At 37.5% G+C, this 18,166-nt stretch overlaps 1 protein-coding gene across 8 annotated transcripts in view; it reads right to left on the bottom strand.

Annotated features, from left to right (window-relative positions):
- DCLK1 (doublecortin like kinase 1) overlaps nucleotides 1–18,166 on the bottom strand; it is a gene marked incomplete at both ends in the record, with an annotated part of 315,030 nt that overhangs the window by 26,003 nt on the left and 270,861 nt on the right. For 7 of the 8 annotated variants that reach the window (XM_084235618.1, XM_084235619.1, XM_084235621.1 and 4 more), the window contains 4 exons: nucleotides 2,803–2,883; nucleotides 5,383–5,479; nucleotides 5,862–5,939; nucleotides 7,573–7,706. In XM_084235618.1, the coding sequence (XP_084091744.1) occupies nucleotides 2,803–2,883; nucleotides 5,383–5,479; nucleotides 5,862–5,939; nucleotides 7,573–7,706 (390 nt within the window). The remainder of the gene's footprint in view (nucleotides 1–2,802; nucleotides 2,884–5,382; nucleotides 5,480–5,861; nucleotides 5,940–7,572; nucleotides 7,707–18,166) is intronic. The other variant, XM_084235620.1, reaches the window with a different exon arrangement.

Genomic DNA, 18,166 nt, shown 5'->3' with positions numbered 1-18,166 from the left:
GACCTGGGTCAGTTACTGTGGAAAGGTTGCTAACTCATATGAACAACCATTATAATAATGACAATGTACATATTCACTCTTCTACAATATTCATATGACTTCTTGCATAACAAAAGAAGGTAGAAGCAGTGTGACCCCAGGACTTTATACTACATTGGCTTAGAGTTGGAGATACCCGGCTGCAAATTCTGCCTCCATCACAAACTTGGTGTCTTTGGGTAAGTTACTCTGGGCATACATGAGATGCTTCTTAAACTTTCCCAGTTCATGGAAGATCATTTTTGTTTAGCACCCTGGAGTAAATGCAAAGGTGGCTGAGGTTGCCACTGACCACTCTTGGGCTGTGGCTGCCCTACTTGGTTATCCTTGGTGCTTGATAGGATTAATATCTTCATTTGTACACCAGTTGGGAAGCTCTGGTAGCAAACATTTAAAACAAACCTGAGCCGCATGTCTGTACATATTCACAAATGTGTGTGTATGTGTATAATAGATATAATATATATTATATATGTGTGTATGTATATTATATGTGTGTATAAATGTATAATATACATACATATTTGGGTAGAAATGATGCAAATGCAGTACTGACTCAGAAAATATGCTCTCGCTTATTGATGGTTATTTATATATATATACTGGGTTATAACAAAAGTCGTTTGGCATTTTTGCGGAGAAAACATAGAAAAGAATGTCATGGGGGCCTCCCTGGTGGCACAAAGGGTTAAGCACCACACTGTGAAGCAATCCTCAGCCTCTGCAGCGCAAGTTCGATCCCCGGCCAGGGAGCAACCCACATGGCGAGCAGACCTCTCCTGTCTTGCCCGCTGCTCCCCTCAACAGTGTATTTCACTCAGTCTGCCTGTTCTGTTCCCCACTCTGTCTCTGGTGAATCCTCTCACCCCCTGCATCTCTGGCCTGTACTCCAGCTCTTGTATGAATAAATAAATAATTTTTTTTTAAAAGAAAAGAATGTCATGACTTTTCCAACAACCCAATATATGTATGTCTGTATGTGTGTGTATTCTCCTATCATATACTATAACCACACAGGAGGTGCGAGGCATCAAGCTCAGATGTGTAATGTTGGGGAATTGGAAGCAATGGCCACTGAGTGGCAGAACATGAACTAGATTCCATGCTCTTGTCACCTCACATGTAGTCTATGTCAACAAGGTGATTTTAATATAGCTTATTCTCAGTAATTAGTTCTGAAAAAAATCCACAACTAAACACTCAGAGAAGTGGAACAATTTGTTGTCTTCAACTTTCTGCCAGATCACTCAAAGCAGTAGAGAGGATGGCATATTTTTTATCAGTGAGTTAACATTTTGTTTGTCCATATCTATGCCCCTGTTCATATCTTTACCCAAATCTATATCTATTTTCTATTCTGGTAGTAAGAACCATTAAAACAAGGTATGCCGAGTTGGCATCTGTCACTGGGGATACCAACAGTACTGACATTGTAAGGTTATGGGGAAAACACAATCGGTTATGTATGTTAGATGCTTAAAATAGTCCTGGGCAAACTCTGCAAGTTAATCACTTTACAAAGATTAATTATTATTACTAAAGACAAAGCTCATTAATCAGTTGTAGAAAAATATAAGGTTAAAAAAATAATGACTCCAGGGCCTCCCCGGTGGCGCAGCGGTTGAGCGCAGGGTTGCGAAGCTGCCCGCAGCCTCTGCAGCGCCGGTTCGATCCCCGGCTGCTCCCCGGCCACCAGAGGAGGGTCCCACATGGCGCGCAGACCTCTCCTGCCGCCCGCTGCTCCCCTCAGCAGTGTACTTCGGTCCCTCTGCCTGCTCTGCTCCCCACTCTGGCTCTGGTGAATTCTCTCGCCCTCTCACACTTCTGACTGTACCCAGTACTTGTATATATGTATGTATGTATGTATAAATAAATAAATAAATAAATCTATCTTTAAAAAAAAAAAAAATAATGACTCTGGTGGCCTAGGGGTTAAGTCTCAGTGCTGTCATTGCTGTTCAGCCTGAGTTTGATCCCTGGCCAGGGAGCTGACCCACATATGGCCCAGAAGACCTCTCCTGTCTAGCATGCTGCTCCCCTTAGCAGTGTATTTCAGTAAGTCTGCCTGTTCTGATCCTCACTCTGTCTCTGGTGAATGCTCTCACCCCTCATCCCTCTGGCCTACAATCCCAGTTATTTTATGCAAAAAACCCCTCTGCTTTAAAAAATTCTTTCACATTGAAAGAAATATGACTAGACCCTTGTACTGAAATAGTAGCAGCAGACGTAACATCTGGGAGCTTTTAGAAATTCTGAACTATTCCATTTGAGTCTGCATTTTAATGAGATTCCTGGGTGACTTGTGAGCACGTGTAAGTTTGAGAAGTGCTATACTGCAGTACTCCAAGGCTTTTTCAGTACTCCAAAGGTCATTTGTATTTTGGGTAGAAATGATGCACATGCAGTACTGACTCAGAAAAGATGCTCTTGCTTATTGATGGTTATTTAGCCCTAATCTAATCTGGTCCACCAAGAGTAGGTTGTGGGGTGATGGGTAGTAACCAAACACAGCTTGACAAGAGAAGACTGTGTTATCTGAACCAAACTATACGTGTTGTGCAAGGGATTGTGGGAATGCACATCAACACTAACACATCAGAAGCTCTCATGGCCCAAGGGAGATTCCAGAGCTGTTCTGGCACACTGGAGGGGATGGAACTAATGCAAACACAAACTTTAAAAGGAAAGTGACACCATTAGGAAATCTGTACTCTTAAAAAGGCAAGTGAGAATTGAACATAAGGACGAGAAGGAGTCACTTACATTAACCCAGGGATGCTCAAGGACCTGTATGGCTGAAAATCGCTGATCAACATTGACCAACAGCATCATGGTAATGAGCTCCTGTGAAGGGAAACAGCAGTTCCATTTGTCTTACTGTTAAGGTAAACATTTAAGTGTTCTCAACTGCATAAGTTCTCTTTTGGTTTGGAAAAGCATTTGTAAAAGCTTTAAATCTTAAATATATCGACTCAAATTACTCAAACTACCTAAATGACATCTTCAAAGTTTAAGTAAGGGTAGAATTTGGAATTATAAATGTATACCTTGTATTTGATGGGAAAATTGAATGAAATTCCTATTAAAATCAATTTCATAAATGTTTTCAATAAAAAAATACAAGTGAAAGATTTAATATGCCTTCAGAATTTGCTCTTCAAAGACAGATTTAAAAGTTACTTTAATATAAAAATCACATTTTTAAAACTTACACTTTCACTTTGACATCTGAAAGGAAAATGGATTTTTCCTCTAATTGAAACATGGCACATTTAAGTTTGAAAGAGAGGAGTGAGGAAAACTGACAGAATTACTGGTAGCTAGTTGGTAAAATAGAAAATATCCTTTAGTAGCCAAAGAATTCTAAACGAATTTATTGTAGCTGTTTCCAAAATTACCAGATCAATCAACACAAACAAAATAGAACGTTTAAAAGGTAAATTAACTAATATTTCTTAAATTAGTGAAACTTCCTGATAAGTTTTAATTAATTGGATAAGGAAAGCACAGCTTGGGTTTTAATGATGAATTTGTCATACATTTGTCCATTTTGGGATTAGATGTCCCCTTGTAATAAAATGGTTAGATCCGTGCTATTCGATTCCTTATATTTACAGCTTTGAGTATCACTCCATGACGGGGATAAATTTATTTCCATTGATAGAGAGATTCTACCTATACTTTTAAACATGGATCAGGACTTATTAAAACAACTACTGTATGTGATACACTTTGGTGGTTCCCATGATTGTGTAGGAGATGGTTGTCTATCAGTGACTTTGAACCCACACATTATGGAGTGACCACTTTGAGAGCTGGACAGGTTCCCGAGCAGTCTGTTCATGGGAGATAATGCTTCCATTTCCATCTCTGGAGTCGTTGTGGCTCATATCTTTTCACTGTTGTGCCCTTTCTCTGTGACTTCTCTCAATTCCCCCTATTTTCCTAAGTCTAGAGACACATTTTTAGACAGTTCTAGGAAATGAGAGACTTGGGCTCAATATGCATCATTTTCTGTGGAAGGTGGCCATGCCTAAGGAGTCAGGTTTTAAATTTAACTCATTCTCAGGATATCACAGAAGGAAAGGAATATATACATTGTATAGTCTAAAGATAATTATTTCTCAGATAAACACATGCAATTTGCAGCAACATGGATGGCGCTGGAAGGGATCATGCTCAGCGAAATAAGCCAAAAAGAAAAAGAAAAATACCGGATGGTCTCACTCATAGCAGGAATCTAGAAAACTTAAATAAGGGACCAGGAAAATGAATAACTATAAGAAAGTGAAAATCAAAATCAACAAAAAACTATGAACCAGAGACACTTTTAGGGGGGCGGGGGCAGGAGGGGAGGGATTGGGGTCAGAATGGGGGGGCTGCAATTGTATGGGGAATATAAAAATAAAATTTATTATTAAAAAAAAGCATTTAAAATGAATAAAATCTATTCAAAATGAAAAAAAAATAAAGATAATTATTTCTCCATATGGATTTTTCAAAATTAAAGCCAATGCTTGGAAACAGAAATTTCAGGGATCATTTAAAAGGTTTTCTCTATATCTTATGGTCTAATTCTGTCTTACTGTGACATTTTTATAATTTTATTAAAAGTTTATTTTTTAGATGAATGGAACAAAAATCATATTCCTTGTCCCTCTCTGTTATAAATCCCAGCTGTCTTTTAAGGGCCACATGAAATCATAGCTTCTTCATGATGTCTTTCTTGATCATTTCAACTCATGCTGAGCTTCCTCTACCTTGGCTGTTTAATTCATGCACTTATTTATTTATTCATTAATTAAATATATGTTGAACACCAGCTATGTACTTACTGGTCACTATTTAGGCACTGATCACATTGAAATAAACAAAATTGACAAAAAATCCTTGACTCAATGGAATTTTCATTCTAGGAAGGAGAGTCAGAGAATAAATGAAACAAATAAATGTAGTTATGTATGGAGAGAAGTAAGTAAACAGGTAGGTGTAAAAGCTATGATTGGAAACAGGATGTGAAAGTTTCTCTAAGAAGGTGACATTAAGTCAAGATCCAAAAGAAGTGAAGCAATAAGCCATGCAGATATCTGAAGAGGGCTCAAGCCTGGTGGGGCAGGGCACAACTACAGCAATGTGACAGAAGTGACAAGCTAGGGAAGCAGAGACAATAAATTGGGATGGCTATGAAGAGATGATTTGATGATTGTGAAGTCTTGGAAACCCTAGTAATTACAACAAAAATGTGCACAGAAATTACATTTATATCATTTGTTTCTGCAAACAATGATTCAAAATCACTAATCCCACTGACACACAGGTTGTAAGGAAGAACTGGACACCTACCTTTGCAGAATCAGAAACATTATCCCAGTATGGAGAAGGAAAGTCCACTTGTCCCATCAGAATTTGATCAAAAAGCACCTCCTGGTCATCACCACTTCTGTTTACACGAACAAACAACAACAACAAAGAAAAAACAGCACCAAAGCGTCAACTCAGAGTATGTCTCTTCATGCTGATGCATCGGAACCCTTTCTTTTCCCATAAATGTGTAAAATATTTGTTCTTAAGCATTGCAGAATGTCAATATGGAACTGTTCTTTTAAATTAAGAAAGAATGAGCTTTTAAATTATATGAGGAAGATTTATGGAAGGCATGTAAATTAGCATGCACAACATGGAAAAAATAACAGGCATTGCAAGTAAAGTTCTTATTATATTCTTTCCCTGCTGCAGGCTCCTCTGTGCAAAAAGGCCAAAGGGATCACTCAGAGAAGAGAGGAATGTTTTGTTGGTGCTGACAAAAAGATTGCTGCCCATACCCACGGAACGGAGGGAAACCACACAGCAGAATGTAAGTGATTACACCAGCTGCCCAGATGTCCACCTTGAGGCCATATCTGGAAAAGTAAGTGATGTTAGAGTTAGCAAAATCAGGCCAGGACAAATTATGGGGCATGGCAAAATAGATCTACTCTAAACCAAAACACATAGCAAACAAAATAAAACAACCCAACAACAAATGCTAAACTAAAACCCACCAGCTAATCAATTCAAGGACCGAATAATCAAAAAGAGACTACATTAGACACATGAATAAAATCAAGGGGATAGAGGTTTAGGCTCATATCCAAATATTAATAAGTGAAAGTTTTCAACCAAAGAGTTTATCAAAAGCATATAAATTGTATGAATGGAATGGACCTTGAGACTAACTTTCTAGTTTTAGAGATAATAATTACATAGAGGGTATTTTCCAGTTTGTAGAGCACCACATACATTATCTTAACACTGTTAAGTTATAGAATGAGTACTACTGGCTATTTTAAAGAAAAGGTTCAGAGGGGTAAATAACTTTGCTCAAGACAACACAATTAGTTAGCGGTTGAACAGGGTTCCACCCAAAGTCTCACCCAATTCTCTTTTTCCCACACACCACTTCCTCCCTGGAAGCCATATGAGGGTTCATAGCAGCCAGGCAATTGACTGTGCCCTTGAGGGTGGTCATGCATGGCTCTGCATGTGGGTTTCCAACTCAACTTGAATTTGATGAGTTAAAAAGCTCTTGTTCTCGTACAGATCACTTTAGGGATGTCCATTCTTAACTGTTCTGTATTTCTACCTTTCCTGTCTATGGTACAAGCAGAAAAATGATCATGCTTGATCACATCAGAGGATACAACCTAGACCATTAGCTGTGAGTTGGTTCTGCTAATGGGAAGAAAAAAGGAGGGCAGTCTCCTCTTGCTACTCCACCCTTCCCTATCCTTCTGTTTAAGAACAGTGTTTCAGGGCCCCCTATGTTCCTTGGCAATGAATGGGGCTCGTTGCAGAAAGAGATTTTTACTGCAGTAAAGCCAAGAACATACATGGAACTTCACCCATCAGAGTCTGAGTTGATACATGTGCAAAATGGGAGTCACCCAATCTATTGGAAGAATAAGAATTAAGTAAAGGAGCATAGGGCCTGGCATCAGATAAATCCTTAGTAAGAATTAGGCCACTCTGCCTTCTCTCCTCTTTCTAGGATAGAGGTTTACATTCATTTGATACTGCTGCACATAGAAATTCCCAGAAACTGAAGTATATACTCCATAGACAATCAATGGACCACTAAAAGAACCCAAATGGGACCTGCCTTGGAGAATTAAGGGCAGACGAGAGAAATAACTATGAGCGACTGTAATCATAGCACACAGTAGTGTCTATTTCCTTTATTTCCAAAAGTGAGTTAATTACCATTGCTGTATGTTTTTCTGTTAGTCCAAACATTTTTCACTCTGGGGTTAATAACTACTGTTCTGCCTTTAACAAAAGCCAAATGGAAACCTTAAACAGGATTGCAGTAATTGGCAACTTGATTAGGGAAACAGAGAAAATGGCTCCCACTTTATAAAGTTAAAAAAAAAAAAGTGAAAGAAATCTGATAGCTAATTCTACCTGGGTGGGAAAAAGCAGTACTTCTTCTCCTATTCTTGAAGTAGACTGGTTCTTTTGTAAACCCAGCACTTCAATAAATAGATAAGCATTTACCCAGTCTCTGCAATGATTTCTGGAGCCACATATGTCGGGGTGCCGCAGACTGTGTACAGAGGGCCATCGACGATAGTGGCCAGCCCAAAGTCCCCCAGCTTCAGTGATTTACTGCCATCTTGGTGTTCATATACCTAAAGTAAAAAATGAACATGTCTTAAAACCAAAAGATGAAAAACTCTGCTGAAAAAAAATGAAGGACAATGCAGTTTAGACTTACTGTATTTATCTCAAGTTAAAAAAAAATCTGGCAACTATGCAAGGATATACACATAAGGGGATCTTTTTTTGATTACAGCTGAATTGGAAACATGGTGAACAAACGAGAGAAATTCACTCCATAGATTATGGTAAATTCATACAAGGGGATGTTCCATGACCACTAAAATGGTGACATGGGTTTATATTTACTGAAATGAATTATGTTTGGAAAGTGAGGACAGCAGATTTCAAAAATGGTTTGTATAAAGTGTCTATTAAAGAAAAAAAAAAAAACTCAGACAAAGAAAAATGTCTAAAAGACTAAGTGCTGGTGTGTCTGTATCTGGGTAGTTGAATTATGAGATTTTCTTTTCCTTTTGCTTATTGCACTTGATGTTTTCTGCAATTTAAATTGATTTAAAGAATATAATGACATAGAAAACCTCTGGTGCAGTATTTCCAATTTATGAAAACAATTACCTCTTCATTTTAATATATTAGGAGCTTTCAAAATTTGGTTCTTTAGTAATTGAATAAAAAACTACATGTATATTAAAATACTTTATTTTCAGTGTCCCATTTCTGATGAGAACTATTTACTTTTTTTTTATTAATAATTGAAAGGGATATTAACTTTTCATTTCACCTGTGGCAATTTGGAAAGATTTATCAGGTGCAGCGTCAGCATTCTGTTCAGGTTTCCTTATTAAGGCAGTAAAAGTCTCCAGTCTTTCACCCAACAAATCAAGAAAAGGAAGCATGTGACTATAGGCAAGTTTTTATATGCCTTTAATTCTAGTCTGTGATCAAGCCAAATAGATATCCTCTAAAAACTATTCCAAAAAACTTACATTATCTTGAAGAAAAGATTGAAGAACATTCAGAGTTCTAATCCAGTGCCTTCTATTGGAATCAATAAGATAAAAGAAAATAACAGTCTAAAGCTAGTTTTTCTAGCAAACGTGGTCGCCAGGAGATGCCTCAAGGAAATGGTGAAATTTTCCTTGTACATGAAAAGAATTCATTGAGCAAGTCAAGGCCTGCATGTTCTTCTGTTATCGCTCTATGATCATCTGCACTTGTACAGCAGTTTGAACCTCTTGCACAGCAAGGCACATCTCCACACATCAGGAGTGCCGCTACCGTTCACACGCCCTGTTGGCCTGCTTTTGAGTAAACGTAGAGGAGCTTCGCATTTCTTTGCAGCATAAAGTGCAGATGTTTGGCCAGCTAAGCTGCAGTTTCAGCAACGACCATTTGGATCTAACTGTTTTGGCAGCGGCAGGCAGTCAGCTCCTTCTCTCTGGAGAGTCAGTGTCTCTTCTTGAAAACACGGGCAGAAAACATCTTTTAAATTTTCTTTTTTTTTTAATAATTTTTTTTTTTAAGATTTACTTTACTTATACAAGAACCGGGGTACAGGCCAGATGTGCAGGAGGGTGAGAGGATTCACCAGAGACAGAGCAGGGAACATAACAGGCAGACTGACAGAAATACACTGCTGAGGGGAGCAGTGGGCAAGACAGGAGAGGTCTGCTGGGCCATGTGGGATTCTTGCTGGCCGGCTGGCCGGGATTGAACTGGCACTGTAGAGGCTGCAGACAGTTTCACAGCGCTGGGCTCAACTGCCTGCGCCACCAGGGAGGCCCTACATTTTCTTCACAGTCAGAACATGGAGGCCTCTCTATAAGAACTCGGCTATGATCAAGGCATCCCACAAGCAGGCACTGGAGTCACCTGCACTTGGGCTGTTAGAGGAAAGATAGCCATATGTCCCACACGGATGTGGCTTTGCTCAACTGTCATCTGCGATGGACACCCCTCCCTGTTTTAGTGAAGCAGCTGTCTAGCCCTGGTCAGCAGGAGCAAGTTTGAGTTAGAGACTTTGAGGCACCAGAATTGCAAAACACAGCGTTGTCCCCAACCTAAACATTTTCAGGCAAAAGAAATCCCTTCATTGTAGTCTCACATGCCAGCCATTCTGGTCATCCAAATGACAAGCGAATGTTTTTCATGAAAAGAAATCTGAGATGGAAACATCTACCAGAGCATCTAGTTTATCTTCCAGACAGAACAGAATTGTTTACTTCCTTAATTCCATTTTGTTAGTAAAACCTTTCCAAAATGCAAAATAATCTCTTGCTTTGATGCTCTGTTAGTTCCAAACATTCACGGTGCATGTTTTGTAAGGTTGTGCAGATTTCAATCTACACAACTCCATTTATACAGGAATTTTGTGACTTTTTCCTAAACATACTATCTGTAATCACCTAACTTTACTCAAGAGTTGGATAAAAGCAGATGTTGGTAGATCTGGGTATAAGTTACATTTTAGTGCTGAATATGACCATGTAATTCTCTTAGAAGTAGCAAAGGTGTGGTTTTTGTACATCTACATTTTAATAGAAATTTCTTTTAATATGTAACTAGATGCCAATTTTGTTTAATATAGCAGAGCATAATAGCTCAAAATTTTAATAACTTAGGAAAAAAGCATTATAAAGCTATCTTAAATAAAGAAGATGGGATGACCTCAGTGTAATAATTCCTCTAAAATAAACCAACACCATTTAAACAGAATATATAGAATCTATTCTTTTAATATTCTTTCTATCTCCCATTAATCATTTCTAAATGTTCCTTATTTTGTTTGAAAATGGTGTAGGAGAATTTTCAAGAACACAAAGTTTAAATGATGTTTATGAGAGATAATAAGTGCTTAGACACAAGGCCCTATTCCAGGTAATTGAAAACATTTCTAGACCGCAAGTGCATTAGAAATACTTCAGCAAAATGTTTTTGCAGGTGAATAAATGTCCAGACCTTTATTTTGGGATTCTGTTTAACTTACTGTCAGGCAAGGCAGGAAACAAGGTTGCCTGGGGTTTTCCTCTGTCAACACTTTTTGAAAAAGTTACAGAAGAATATATTCCAGGGCTTCCTCTCCTTGAAAATAAGGACGTGAGTCCTAAGTGGAATAAGGAGTCTGCCTCACAATTGGGGCTCACCATCAGCAACCTGAAACACACTCACCCTTATTTCTTACTAAGCCAATGGCAGAGGCACATGACTGAGGCCACTGAAAAATGTAATTATGCTTTTCACAAAATATAATTTAAAAAAGAAAAACATAATTAAAACTTTCTTAACATCACAGATTGCTAAATACATCTGTTTCAAACACACTCATGCACACATGCGCACACACACACCCCCTCTCAAAACCATCTCCAGGAAGGATTTTCCCAAATGGCAGCTATAAATTCATTTTGTACTAAGTTTTTAATTAAAAGTTAGAGATCAGAAAGCCTCTAATGAGTTTACATCGAAAGTGCCTCGTCCTTGGCTCACACAGCTCTCTGAGTCGATTCTGACTTTGTTCCTCAGCAAGTCTCCTCATCTGACCATCAGGCAGAAAGAACATGACCAGACTGACAGCCCAGTCCAGTAAGTGGGCTAGAAGAAGAACTTTTTTGGCTATAACTGTATTTTAAAGCCTCCATGAAACATGACCCACACTTGAGGTGGGAGTACATTAATTGTCAATCAAAGAGTATTCACAACATGTGATATAATTTAATGTTCATTCCAGGTCCTTTAAATGCTATAGATGTTCCCCCACATTTTAAACACCGAGGGGCTATTAAAGAGACGGGGATTAGTGCAAATTACCCAGTATGTAGTGCTTTCACTGTTTTAACTAAGCAATAAAACTGTGTAATTGTACAACACTAATTGAATGCAGCTACACATAATTGTGGGCTGCCATATGTATCCTATTACCATAAAGACTGTCAGTATTTTGTAAGCTACTCTTGTGATCATTGCAGATGGCTACAGTCAGAGAAGTTGTTCTCTAGGGTTTATTATATGGCTATAAAGACATCCCAGGATTTGACAGACTAAATGTGTTAAATGACAACAATTATGAAAAAGGTTCCAATTAAAAGCTGAAGGCATGTCCAACCAAGAATAGATATAGTGAAAGGTCAGGTATGTAGGCTTTGGCACACTGATATTTTATACCAAATTTGTCTCTTTTAAATAAGAGTTTTATTTTTGTTTCTTTTTCATTTGCTTAGGATTTTGCAGGAACTTTAACTTGCTGAACAGTAGACGTTTGGGCATATGCCCAATTTCCTTAGGATTGGAAACTGAGACCATTTGGGAAAGTTATTTGAAATAGTAAAAGAGTTAATATATAATCATAAAATAATTGTCCATGAAACAAGTGTCCATAAAATAATATGAAAATTCACAAGTAACTTGTACCCAATAAATGGTTTTTGAGATTCCCACAATAGAACGCTAAAACTGACTTACATAACAGATATGTTGGAACAAACATAATTCTCAATGTTCCCATGAATTCAAGGATAAATAACCCCATTAAAAGCTGGCTGATTAATCATTAGCAATCACTGAAGGATTCTTCAAAGAGGAGCTCAATAGTTCCTAAAAATTATTTCATTGAATAGAATTGAGCTAAAATGGCCTGAAATCATGTCAAGAAAAAAGTCAATTAACTTTTTAACAAATATAGTATCTCTTTTAAAAATACTGATTTTCCTCCAACCATGATATATGGTCTTTATGATGCTTCCTAAGGAAAATGGATTAACTGTATCTTTAATCTTTAGGAAGTAAACTATAACAACATTCATCTGGGGAATTACTTTGCAAAATAAGCTGTATAGTCCACATACTTTAGAATTAATTCTCCTGATAAAATAATTCTTAAACCGAACCCATTTTACACTGACATGTAAAATTTTTATGAAATCTAAAGTTAAATGAAATCATAAAAATAATAAAAGTTGTGTAGAAGTCAGAAGAGGGATAACTGATTTGGAGAGAAAAATAAAATAGCCTTTCAAAGTATCACACTAGAAATATCTGGGAAGATGGAGACTTGAAAAGAGCCTGATGTTAAAATGTTAAAATGGTCACAAACATATCTAAAAAATCCTATTCAGCTGTTATGAAAAAAACAGGAAACAGGCACAATTGATTCTGTTAGCAACTGTATATCCTAAGACTTTGCTAAAACTGTGGGGACTCCATGTCATTGCAAATTTTAAAAATTATATTTTGTTTTTATTATACAAATAATATCCAATATGTCATTACAGAAAAATTAGAAAACACAATTATAGGGGGAAGAGGATTAAACTCACCAATAATCCTGACACCTAGAAATAACCATTGTTTTAGCATTTTGGGTCATGCACTTCCAGAACTTCCTTTCTCTCTTTCCTGCCTTTTTTACCCACTGTCCTATATATCCTGCATGTTTTCCTAAATGAATAATCATGTATCCATTTTCAATGGTTGTTGGATATTCCATTGTATGGCAGTATCATAATAATGCAACAACTACTACCACTAACATTTACTAAATACAGGGGATATACCAGGCATCAGGTTGAGGACTTCACACTCATGTCCCATTTGATTTTCCCAATAAACCTTTTAGGAATTATATTGACATTTTTTAAAGGGGAAAAGGAAGCCTCAGAGATGTTCAGTAACTTGCCAAGATTACATAGCTAAAAGATGGCAGAGTCAGAATTTAGCTCAGGTATGCCTAAGTTCATGATTTCAATCAGTTTGTCCTACTGTGTCTCCATCATGCCATTAGGTAACTAACAAGTGCCCTGACATAAGTTGTGTATATTTAAACATATATAATATATACATATGTCTATACACCTATACGTTCCATACTGAAACACTGACACAAACATATCCTTTTTCTCTTTAGATTATATTTCTAGAAGTAGAATTACTTGGTCTCAGAGACAACATATTGTTAAAACCTTACCAAATTATCCTTCAGAAAGGTCCTATCAAGTGACTTTTGCACCAATGCGCATGTTATGACTGGTATCCTGTAACTTTGCCAACACAGTATTTATTATTATTATCATTAATCTTTGCTAGTCCAATAAGGCCATGACACTAAAGTGAAATGCTTGATATTATTTTAGTTTTTAATGACAGGAGACATGAACAGTGAAGCAGACAGATACAGACCCACCAAGGGGATGCACTTCCTTTAGGTCTTCTTCTCTGTGATGGAATTTACAGGATTTTGAAAGGCCCTTTGCAAATGCTGAGTATCATAACTGGCACATTATTGTATTAAACAGTGTTTTGGGAAAAGGTTGTTTTTCTTCTGTTTTTCCCTAAACTTTTTTCTACCTGCAGAGAAAATTTTTTTCTAAGTGCCCATAAAAAGTTTTTTCTTACATCAAACTCAAATCTCTTACCCATTAACATCTTCTATTTTGTTTGTGGTCAGTGCTCCCAAGTCCAGCACAAAAAGTTTTCCCATCTCCCTGTTGTGGCCTTTCATATATTTGCAAAGAGCTACCATGCTGCACCTTCTCCCTCACTCCTCCTGGGTTCTCCTGCCAGCCCCTGGCATGTGTTCAGGTCCCTCGGGGCAGGAGTGATGTGGTATGAGTAAGGTGGAGGACTCTCCATGCTGACACTCATTCAGTGAAGAGTGTCTAAGGAGCAATCTTAGTATTTTCAGCAATCATGCCACACTGTGACTCAAACTCTCAGCTCATGGTGAAGTAACAGCCTTTTGATCTGGTCGGGTCAAGTTTTCCTGATATAATTTTCTGCAATGATCATTAAACTGACTATATCAAAATCACTTAGCCCTGGGGGATTTGTGTTTCTTTATTGTTAAATTTCATCTTACTGATTTTAAGCCTTTTTAGAGCCAAAGATATTTTTGGATAGTGATTCCATCATTTGATGGAATTCATTTTCATTTCTAGTAGCACTAGTAGCACTGATTAGAGCCAGGCCATGTAGAAGCCTGTGAGAGCCCTGGCTACCTTCCCTTGGGTCATTCCCCGACTATAAATCAACACTTTGGAGGTTCAACTTCATAGAATAGTGGACTGACTACAAATTGACTCCACTGTGTTTTTGTCCATGACCTCTAGGCATAATCTATCTGCAGCATATGCCTTGTCTACCAACTTAGCCAGCTGTCCTATCACAAAATGGATTTATTTGGGGATTAAGAATCATGGGATTAAGGCAGAAGGAAATCTGTTGTCTTATGAGTTTGGCGTCAGGGCGAACTGAAGACTGGAAAACCTGAAGCACAACCTGTATTCCTCACTTGAGAACTAGGTAGTTATACTGCTCAAAATAATCCATTAGTAAAAGCCAGAGTTTCCAGCAGCATTTGTGATTTTGATGGTGGCTAAGAGAAAGCACAAATATCCAGAGGTAGAGTTTCTAAAGGACATTTCTGACCAAGAAAGGCACTTTCTCTGAAAAACTGCTTTCTCCTAGAGAGTGTTGGGGAGTTTGGAAGGAGAGTTATTTGAATATAAACTTGTGTATTTCAGAAAATCACTGTTTATTTCTGGAATCTAATAAACACTGGTGATGTAAGTTACATCTCTGCCAGTAAAAACTTTAGCTTTCCTAAGGAGATGGCATCAGCTTATATATTTTTAAAAGACCCTCCCAACTCCCTGAAAGAAACAGGCTGCTACTGATGATTTTTGCTGCCAAGAATACAAGCTTGCCATCTAGTGGTAAGTCATATAAACTGAAGGTGGTTGATCTTAATAAGGAAACATTTTTTTCTATTTTTTGTTTTTTTGGTATTTTTTTAAGAGAAGTCTTTTCAACAATTGGTGCCGGGAAAATTGGACTGTCACATGCCAAAGAATGAAACTAGATTACTATCTTTCACCAAATACAAAACTCAATTCAAACTGAATAAAAGATCTGAAACCATAAAATATATAGAAGAAAACATAGGTAAAACACCCCATGACATAAATTTCAGAAAAATCTTTGAGGACTCATCTCCAGAATCAAGAAAAACAAGAATAATATAAACAGCTGGGACTACATCAAACTAAAAATCTCCTGTACAGCCAAAGAGACAGAAACCAAAATGAAGAGACACCCTACTGAATGGGAGAAAATATTGACACAACATATCTGAAAAGGGATTGATATCAAAGACCTACAAAGAGCACACACAGATCAACAAAAACAAATCAAACAAACCAATCAAAAAATGGGGAGAAGAGCTAAACAGACACTTTTCCAAAGAAGAAATGCAAATGGCCAACAGGCATATAAAAAATGTTCAACATAACTTATTATCAGGGAAATGCAAATCAAAACCACAATAAAATACCATGTCACACCTGTGAGAATGGTCCATATTAAAAGAAAACAGAAATAATAAGTGCTGGCAAGAATGTGGTAAAAAAGGAACCCTCTTACACTGTCGGTGGGCGGGCATGGAAACTGGTCCAACCGCTATGGAAAGCTGTGTGCAGGTTCCCCAAATTACTAAAAATGGAGCTACCATATGATCCAGCAATTCCACTCCTAGGAATCAACCCAAGGAACACAAAAACACTAATTTGAAAGGAAACCTGTATGCCTATGTTTACTGTGGCTCTATTTACAATAGTCAGGATATGGAAACAACCTACATGCCCTAAAGCAGATGAATGGATCAAGATGTGGCATAAATACACAGCAATGAAAAATTTAAACTCATGCTATTTGCAGCAACGTGGATGGAGCTGGAAGGGATTATGTTCAGTAAAATAAGTCAGCAGGATAAAGATAAATATGGTTTATCTTGGTTTCACTTGTATGTGCAATATAGAGAAACCAAACAAAGGGTCAGAAAAAAGCAAAACTTGTGAGCTGACCATAGATCCAAGACATCCAGGAGTGGGAAAAGGGAGAGGGAAGAGCACAAGGAACTACAGAGATGGAACACGGGTGCTGTGGTGGTGGGAGAGCTACAAGGACAACACCTGAGGGAAGAAATCAAATACTGTCCAAAAATTTAAAAAATGGAAGAAAAAAAGTATTTCATCTAAAAGTAAACTCTCATGGCACGCAGTGTGTATACACACATGTGGCCATGTACATATACACACATAATGGTCCCATCATCGGTGCAGAGGGGGAAACGCTGTACTTTCTCTCCCCAATGAGCTTTACACTGAGGTCAGTGTGAGTCCTCAAGGTAACAAATGAGTTGAGAAATGGCCTGGATGTGTCACGTAGGGTCTGTCCTCTCCTCTGTGAAGAAGTGTTCCTCATTCACTGACTCTCTGATCTCATCTACCTGTCACTCATGCCTAAGATCATTAAGCATCAGGCCTGACAAAGCAAAATGAACTAGATAGAATCACTGGCATGATGAATTTGTAAAAAGAAGAAAACTTGAGAAATTTTCATTTTTCAATCTAAAATGTGACAGAAATATCACTGTGAATAACATATTTTCAGAAAAATGCTTCCAACTAACCAAATACTTAGACTTGAATAAATCATTCACTTGATCAATACAGCTCTTTAGGGCCAAACTGCAGCATTTTTATAGTTTCTATAAGAACTAAAAATAAAAAAATGGTAAAATTTCTTTACATACAATGATACTATATAAAATGAAATCTAGAAGTGAATTAGAGATTTAACAGCTATAATAAACATTGTATAAATAATTACACAAATTTTGTTATTAGTCTAACAATTTTTTTTTGATGTCTCTCCATTGAAAACAGTAATTCAAAGTATTCAGTGAGGTCTTTTCATTTATTTCATAATTTTTCTGGTAATAAGAAATGGATTAAAAAACTTAATTTTAGTATTACATTTTGCCATTGGATGGCAAATCCATTCATGGCTGAATGGTAAAAATTTAAAATCAATGTCAAATGAAAACAAAAGATCAGTACACAATTTACTTTTAGGGATAACTTAATTTTTTTTTTTTTTTTAAATTTTTTTTTTCTTTTTTTTATAGAGGCATGTTTTTTATTTATTTGTTTGTTTGTTCATTTGTTTCGTTTATACATGCACTGGGTACAGTCAGAAGCGCGGGAGGGTGAGAGAATTCACCAGAGCCAGAGCGGGGAGCAGAGCAGGCAGAAGGACCGAAGTACACTGCTGAGGGGAGCAGCGGGCGGCAGGAGAGGTCTGCGCACCATGTGGGACCCTCCTCTGGTGGCCGGGGAGCAGCCGGGAATCGAACCGGCGCTGCAGAGGCTGCGGGCAGCTTCGCAACCCAGCGCTCAACCGCCGCGCCACCGGGGAGGCCCGGGATAACTTAATTTTTAATACAAATAAAAGGGGAATAAAAAGAGAGGGTACTAACAGTTACATACTATCTGTTTATCTTCATAAATCCTTTTAAAGGAGTCAAAGGAGTTAAGTCACTTGCTGAAGATCATAAAATTAGCCAGTAGAGAAGTGAAGCACTTGGCTTCGAACTTTTGTCCATATGACTATAAATCCTGGGTATGTGTAAGTGTGTCTCCCATGATGGTTCTCTTTTATTTCCACACAAATGTCCATAGAATGTGAAATTAACAGG

This window comes from Talpa europaea, assembly GCF_964194135.1.
Source record: "Talpa europaea genome assembly, chromosome: 6".
Classification (NCBI taxonomy): domain Eukaryota; kingdom Metazoa; phylum Chordata; class Mammalia; order Eulipotyphla; family Talpidae; genus Talpa; species Talpa europaea.
The sequence above is the reverse complement of the archived record's forward strand: the minus strand, read 5'-3'. Positions and strand labels throughout refer to the sequence as shown.